This window comes from Orycteropus afer, unplaced genomic scaffold, assembly GCF_000298275.1.
Source record: "Orycteropus afer afer isolate SDZICR_OR568_19922 unplaced genomic scaffold, OryAfe1.0 scaffold00093, whole genome shotgun sequence".
Classification (NCBI taxonomy): Eukaryota; Metazoa; Chordata; class Mammalia; order Tubulidentata; family Orycteropodidae; genus Orycteropus; species Orycteropus afer.
The window spans coordinates 6,315,132-6,323,709 of NW_006921680.1; the positions used below are offsets into that span (position 1 = coordinate 6,315,132).

At 38.1% G+C, this 8,578-nt stretch overlaps 1 protein-coding gene across 1 annotated transcript in view; it reads left to right on the forward strand.

The window, feature by feature from the left end:
* Positions 1 to 8,578, forward strand: part of KIAA0825 (KIAA0825 ortholog) — a 653,154-nt gene that overhangs the window by 201,209 nt on the left and 443,367 nt on the right. The window contains exon 12 of the mRNA XM_042781175.1: positions 7,765 to 7,904. Within this exon, the coding sequence (XP_042637109.1) occupies positions 7,765 to 7,904 (140 nt within the window). The remainder of the gene's footprint in view (positions 1 to 7,764; positions 7,905 to 8,578) is intronic.

Sequence of the window (8,578 nt, forward strand, 5' to 3'; positions counted from 1 at the left end):
ATATATATATATATATATATATATATATATATATATATATGTATATAAAAAATTCCCTTTCTGTCATTTTTCATGAGGCTAATCTCACTTTCACAGCTCTACCAGCTCAGAGGATGAGGGAACATATGCTTCTCCATATGCCCAACACAGACTCCTCAATGCATTTATTACTCGGAGCTTAGTGATTGAGGAATGTTTGTAATATTTTATTTTTCCTCATAGTGAGTCATTCTACTGTACATTTCAAAATCTGTGATAAGTTGAAAGATCCAAGAATTGAGGTACATTTCAACAAATAGCTTCCCATCTGGTAAATGAGAGGTTTTATTTATAACCAGGTATTCAGATACAGTAGTATGAAATGATATCCAAATTGTTTTGTTTGATTACATGTCTGAACGGCTGAGCTAAAACACTAGCCTGCTTGCCATTCTCCATACTGCAGTCACATCAGGAAACTTCTCTGCCTTAAACTCTTCAACAGGTCCAGAATCTCCAATTTGGCTAATGAGGCCCTCTTTCTTCATACTTTCTCTAAAAGATTACCCTTCCTTTCTATACTCCAATTAAACTGAATCTTTCAGTTCTTTCAATATATTCATGAATCAGCATTCAACTCTGGCATAATATAAAGAAATGTTTTTTAAAAAATGGTTAATTTAATAAACTTACCACCAACTAGCTGATTTTTGTTTATTGGATAGGGGAAAAAAAAAAAAAAAAAAACCTCCAAGAGAGCTCCTAGAAGCACTGGAGTCAATACTTGGAGTTTAGGACAGAAATAAAGATGGTCATTGAGAAGGTTTGCTATAGTTTTCAATCCAAAGTGTTCATCTAGTGAATTTTTCCTTTGGTATGATGTTTGGAACATGATCCAGACCAATCCGGGAATACCTAAAGTTTCAGAAGTCCTAGGATGCCTAGAACTGGCAGACTTGATTCCCAAAGCCTGAGAGTTACAAATGTCCTCTTCCCTACTTCATTTGGGGAAGGAGTTCCCCTAACTAACATTGTCCCACTGACCTGATTTGGTGTAAAGTTCAAGCACAGGCTGAAGGTATTCTGTACATCTTGAGCTTATAAGATGTTCCCAACTACAAGCCAGGCCAACAGCAGATGCTTTTAAAGGTCTTCATTTTATGTGATAGAATTCTCTTATTTTGCTTATATTAGCCTTTTGGTAATACGTTCTTTTTTTCTGGACTTCTCCTGCCCATTTATGAGCAAATCAGTCAATCAGTGAAATTTATTTATTCAGTGTTTATTTCACTATTGGGAGCAGTGAGGTTATAAAACAAGTGTCCTCATGATTGAATCTGAGTAGAGACAGAAAACTTCAGTTGATGAAAGGAAAAAGTGCTAAAATGTTCATACTTGCCATGTTGTTACATGCCATCCAATCAGTTCTGACTCATTGCAGCCCCATGTACAACAGCATGGAATACTTTCTGGTCCTACACCATTCTCACAATTATTGCTATGCTTGAGCTTGTTATTGCAGCCATTGTGTCAATCCATTAATTAGGGGTCTTCTTTTTTGCTTACCCTCTACATTACCAAGCATGATGTACTTCTCTAGGCACTAGTCTCACCTGGTAACATATCCAAAGCACAAGAGAGACAAGTCTCACCATCCTCAACTCCAAGAAGCATTCTGGTTGCACTCCTTCCAAGATATATTTGTTCATCCATGCTGTGTTTAATATTCTTTGCCAACACTATAATTCAAAGACATCAATTCTTCTCTCCTCTTCCTTATTTACTGTCCACCCTTTGTATGGACATGATGTTAGTGAAAAGACAATGGCTTGGGTCAGGTGCATCTCATTCTTCAAACAGACATCTGTGCTTTTTAACACTTTAAAGAAATCTTTTGCAGAATATGTTCCCAATGCAATATGTTGTTTGCTTTCTTGACTGTTGCTTCCATGGACATTGATTATATATCCAAGTAAAATGAAATCCTTGACAATGTCAGTCTTTTCTCCATTTATTATGATGTTGATTATTGATCCATTTGTGAGGATTTTTTTTAATGTTATTATTTATGTTAAGGTGTAATCCATACTGAAAGTTGTAGACTTTGGTCTTCATCAGTATGTGCTTCAAGTCTCCTAAGCTTTCAGCAAGCAGAGTTGTGTCATCTGCATAACACAGGTCCTTAAGGAGTTTTTCCCAATCTTGATGCTGCATTCTTCTTCACATAGTCCAGCTTCTTGGATTATTTGCTCAGCATACTAAAGCACTTGACTGCTAACCAGAAGGCTGGCGGTTCAAACCCACCAGCCACTCCTCGGAAGGAAGGTTGGGCAATCCTACTTCCGTAGTGATACTGCCTCGGAAACCCAAGGAGGGGTCGCTATGAGTCAGGGCTGACTCGACGGCACATAACAACAACAACAACAACAGATTGAATAAGTATGATGAAAGGATACATCCCTGATGCACACCTTTCCTGATTTTAAACCATGCGGTATTCCCTTGTGCTATTCTAATGACTACTGCTTGGTCTATGTACAGTTTCCACATGAATGTAATTAAATGTTCTGGAATTCCCATTCTTTGCAATGTTACCCATAATTTGTATGATCCACACAGTAAAATGCATTAGCATAGTCAATAAGACACAGGTGAGCATCTTTCTGGTTTTCTTTGCTTTTAGTTAAGAGCCATCTGATACCAGCAATGATATACCTTGTTCCATGTCCTCTTCTGAATCCGATTTGAATGTCTGGCAGTTCCCTGCCCAAGTACTGCTGCAACTGTTTTTGAATGATCTTCAGCAAAATTTTACTTGCATGTGATATTAATGATATTGTTTGATAATTTCCACATTCTTTTGGATCACCTTTCTTTGGGATGGACACAAATAAGGATCTCTTCCAGTTGATTGTCCAGGTACCTGTCTTCCAAATTTCTTGGCATAGATGAGCAAGCATCTCCAGCACTGCATCCCTTTGTTGAAACTTTTTAATTGATATTCTGTTGATTCCTGAAACCTTGTTTCTCCTGATGCCTTCAGTGGAACTTGGATTTCTTCCTTCAGTACCATTGATGTTTGATCATAATGTTACTTCTTGAAATGGTTGAACCTGAGTCAATATTCTTTTTGGTACATTGATTCTGTATATTCTTTCCATCTTCTTTTGATGCTTTCTGTATTATTCAATATTTTTCCCATAGAATTCTTCAGTATTGCAACTTGAGACTTGATTTTTTTTCTTCAGTTATTTCCACTTAAAAGATGCTGAGTGGGTCCTTCCCTTTGGTTTTCTAATCAAGCTCTTTGCATAATTCATAATACTTTACTTTGTCTTCTTGAGTCGCCCTTTGAAGTCTTCTGTTCATTTCTTTTTCTTCATTTCTTCCTTTCATTTTAGCTACTCTCCGTTCAAGAGCAAGTTTCAGAGTCTTCTGACATTCATTTTCATGTTCTTTGTTTCCTATCTTTTTAATGATCTTCTGTTTTTTCGTATATGGTGTCCTTGGTGTTATACCACAACTTGTCTGGTCTTCAGTCATTGTGTTCAAGGCATCAGATTTATTTTTCAAATGGTCTCTAAATTTAAGTGAGATACATTCAATGTCATATTTTGGCTGTATGGACTTGTTTCAATTTTCTTCAGCTTCAACTTAAACTGCATATGAAAAAATGATGGTCTGTTCTGCAGTGGGCCCCTGGCTTTGCTCTGACTGATGATATTGAGCTTCTCTGTCATCTTTTTCCACAGATGTAGTTGATTTGATTATAGTGTATTCCATCTGGCAAGATCCATGCGTATGGTAGTCATGTGTTGTTGAAAAAAGATATTTGCAATAAGTAAGTCATTAATCTTGCAAAATTCTATCATGTAATATCCAGCACTATTTCTGTATACCCAGGCCATATATTCCAACTATCGATGCTTCTTTCTTTCCAGCTTTCCCATTCCAACCACCAATAATTATCAATGCATCTTGATTGCATATTTGATCAATTTCAAGCTGCAGAAGTTGGTAAAAATCTTCCATTTCTTCATCTTTGGCACTAGCGGTTAGTGCATAAATTTGAATAATAGTTATATTAACTGGTCTTCCTTGTAGTATGGATATTATCCTATCACTGGCAGGATGTACCTTGCAATGTTCTTTTTGAAGATGAATGTGAGCCATTCCTCTTCAATTTGTCGTTCTTGGCAAAGTAGACTGTATGTTCATCTGATTCAAAATGGCCAATATCAGTCCATTTTGGTTCACTAATGCCTAGGATAAAGAGCTCTGGTAGAGCTGTGGTTAAAGAATTGAGCTGCTAACCAAAAGGTCGGCGGTTTGAATCTACCATTCTTCATGGGAGAATGATGAGGCAATCTGCTTCTGTAAAGATTTACAGCCTTGGACACCATATAGGGAAGTTCTACTCTGTCCTGTAGGGTTCTGTGAGTCAGAATCGACTTGATGGCAGTGTTTTGTTTTGTTTTGTTTTTAATGCCTAGGATATTAATCTTTATTCATTCCATTTCATTTTTTACAACTTCCAGTTTTCCTAGAGTCATATGTTGTGCATTCCACATTCTGATCATTAATGGATGATTGCAGCTGTTTCTTCTCATTTTGAGTTATGCCACATCAGCAAATGAAGTTTTCAAAAGCTTTGCTGCATCCACATCATTCACTCTACTTTGAGGAGGAATCTTATCCTCAGTCATATTTTGAGTACCTTCCAACCTGCAGGGCTCATCTTTTGGCACTATATCAATATCAGACAGTGTTCCACTGCTATTAATAAGGTTTTCAGGGCAGATTTTTTCCCCCCCTACTAGTACACTACCATGTCCTTCTTCCTAATCTGCTTTAGTCTGGAAGCTCCACTTAAACCTGTTCACCATGAATGACCTTGCTGGTATTTGAAATACTGGTGGGTAATTGCCAAAGGGGCAAGGAAGCCGCATCTTCTGACCTCCCCTAACCCCACAAGAGGAAGAAAGAATCACCATCAGTAGCCTAAGGCCTATTCCTGTGAGACCAGACATGCTGCCTCCCTCCAGCCCTTTCACCAACCATTCCTTCTGCAGCACCTACCACCTCTCTGCTGGGTTCGATAATTTGCTGCAGTGGCTGCACAGAACTCACAGATTGTGGGGTTTATTAGGGAAATAAGGGGCTATGATTCAAATTCAGGAACATTCTCAGTGTCTCTCAGCCCGCTGTCTCTCAGCTGACAGTCTCTCTCAGTCTCTCTCTAGCAGTGCGTGTCTCTCAGTGTCTCTCTCCCAGAAGTGCATGTCTCTCAGTCTTTCTCTCAGCAGTGTATGTCTCTTGCATCTCTCTCTCAGCAATGCATGTCTCTTGTGTCTCCCAGCTGGCAGTGAGAGATTCCTTCTGCCTCTAGGAGGGCTCTTTTTGAGCCTGGCAGAGTAGCCAAACTCACCAATCTCAACATCAGAATTCTATACACCTGAGAGAGCAAATGTCCCAGAAAATTACTTTGTGCTGTGCCCAACAGAAATACCCCAGGTGGATAACTTTAACAATCAGGAGCTACTCAGTTGCTCACAGCAAATTTCACCATGGAGTTTACAAAGACTTATGGCTAGAAAAGCTACACTATGTAATTTCCTATACTGCACTAACCAAAGGGTCAGTGGTTTGAACCCACCAGATAGATGCTCCATGGAAGAAAGATGAGGCAATCTGCTTCTGTAAAGATTTACAGCCTTGGGAACCCAAGAGGGGTCATATGAATTGGAATAGACTCAATGGCAGTGGTTTGTTTTTTCTGGTTTTGATCTTCCAGCATCATAGTATCATACAAGCCACTACAGAACAACAAACTGACAGACAAGTGGTGGATACTTGTCATAAGTACTTTAACCCAGAATGAGAGTGACCATTTTAGAGAGAAATTTTTAGTGATGACTTCACTGAGAAAGCAAGATTTTTTGCTGAAAAATGAAGGATGAAGAATCAAGATAAACAAAGGGCAATAGGGAGTCCATTTCAGTGATCACAGCCTAGGGTGGTCATGCATAGGTACAAAGGCACAGAGGAAGGAAAGATGATGCCATTTGAGCCTGTCTTTAAAACATGTGCTTCATATGTCCCTGGAACACATGTCCCTGGAACAGTGGTTCTCAAAGTTTAGTGTTCATCAGAATGTTCTGGAGGGCTTGTTGAAGCATAGATGTCTGTGACCTATCTTCAAAACTTCTGATTTATTAGCCTGGGGATAAGGCTTGAGAATTCGCACTTTTATCAAGTCCTCAGGTTATGCTGATGCTGCTAGTCTAGGGCCCAAGCTTTGATAACCACTGGTAGATTACATTGATGAAGTCCCAGGGTGGTGCAAATTATCAGTATGCTCAGCTGCTAACTGAAAGGTTAGAGGTTTGAGTCCACCCAGAGACACCTCTGAAGAAAGGCCTACCATTTTACTCCCAGAAAATCAACCATTGAAAAACCTTTGAAGCACAGTTCAGCTCTGACATACATGGTGTCACTATCAGTGGAATTAACAGGATGGCAGCAGACTATGTTGATAACTGGGTGGCTCACTACTCAATAAATACCATCTGATAAAGATAATGCTGCAGAAATGTCTAATCATCTCTCTTAGCAATACGCTTTGTCCTGATTTTTTTCACTCTGAGGTACATGGTCTTATCCTTCTCACCTCTACATTGCTCAATCACACCTTTCCTTCCAATGTCACCCTATCCCCACAATCCTCATGGCTGCAATGAAATTAAGTTTCATCATTTTCTATCTTTTTTTTTTTTAAGACTAATTATCCATGTTGTGTCCTTTAGCCAATCTAAATTTTGAAATTTTAGATGGAAAAATGAATAATATCACCATTTCTTAATCCTTACTTTATCTCCTTAAAAAAAAAAACACTGCTATCGAGTTGGCTCTGACTCATAGCAACCTCTCCTTGTGTTTCTGAGGCAGTTATCACTAAGGAAGTAGATTGCCTGGTCTTCCTTTGGAGGAGTGGCTGGTGGGTTTGAATCACCAGCCTTCTGGTTACTAGTCAAATGCCTTAGGCACTACGCCACCAGAGCTCCCTTATGTCCCTATTTCCTGCCAATTCACTAGCAGATGAAAATGAGGATATTGGGGACCTTATTTCAATTTCCTATTCAACACTTATGATAACTTCTCAAGTAGAAGCTTATTTACCTTGGAACTATTTCCCTTTGATGAAATGATTACCCAAGTAGGTAGCAGTGTGACCGTTAGCAGTGGTTCTTATAATTGCCTGTTGATTTAAGACTTTATATATTAAGTAATTAGATTATGGTTGACCCGTGACAAAAGCTTTGAGTTCCTTTAGTTTTATGAGCAGTTATACTACATAGCAATTTACAAAGTATTCAAAGCCCATTGTACCTTCTTTCTGTAATGAAAAAAGCTAATAGCACATAGTAGGCCCTCATTATGTATTTGGCAAATGAATAAATGAATGCATTCAAAAGAAATGTGTACATGATTTTTCTTTGCTCCATGAAATAGTAGCAGACATAGTTCTGTGAAATCTGGACATGGTTCTTTTGTATCAGTTTTAAATTTGTCTAGCTACCAAATGTTAATTTGCTTTTAACTAGTTGAGATTAAATATAATTCCTTCCCTGAGCAAACCTAATGTAAGCAAGCATGAAAGCATTTTCAGAGTAATCTGGGAGGAATTGACATTTAAAGGAGTTAGCATTACATCTGTATATTAAGACTATTAATTTCATAGATAAATTAACTTGATTACTCTGTCTTTCTCTTGCATTTTGAAAGGAATTCATCAGCTGGAGGACTGACAGCTGAGGGTCAATTGAAATTGCTCTTATCTCAGCCATGTTGTAATTGGAACCTACTTCTGGAAACCCTACTGCATCATGATGGTCTCTTACTGAGAATCTTGCTGAAGAGCTCAAGTGAGTATTGTAGTTGTAAGAATATCCTTGAAATACCCAGTCGTTGCTTAGGTTGAATGCAATTTTTTTCCTACTCGAATGTTGGAGTTAGCAGAAGGAAAAATATTGAATCACATTATTAACCCATTTCAAAGGATTTTTTTTTCAAGGACTCTGAATAAGGAAAAACAGTATTTTTATATGATTCTAGTCTATTACCATTACCATTATATAGAAATGCATCGGTAAAAAGGGTTTGAAATACCTAAGAAAATCATAGGAAAGCTGTTATATTTCCAAAGCAGAAGTCTGAGTTAGACCTTAAAAAAAGATATTGTGTTAGTGCAACACTAGAAATTGCAGTAGATTATGAAAAGTGCTTATGCAATTTATAAACAAGTAAACTTTGATTTACAGCCATATCTATTGTGGCATAGAGAAGTAATCATGGGGAAATTATGAATGGGAATGGAAGAGTAAGAGAAGAGCATATTTCTCTTAATTAGGCTTTCTTTTTTTCCTTGTAAATGCTGTGATAGAAAATGGTAAGTAAATTATGCCTGTCAAATATCGTATCCTACTGCTCTCTTCTGTTTTCACATGTTGTTGTTGTTGTTGTTATGTGCCGTCGAGTCGGCCCCGACTCATAGCGACCCCTCCTTGGGTTTCCGAGGCAGTATCACTACGGAAGTAGG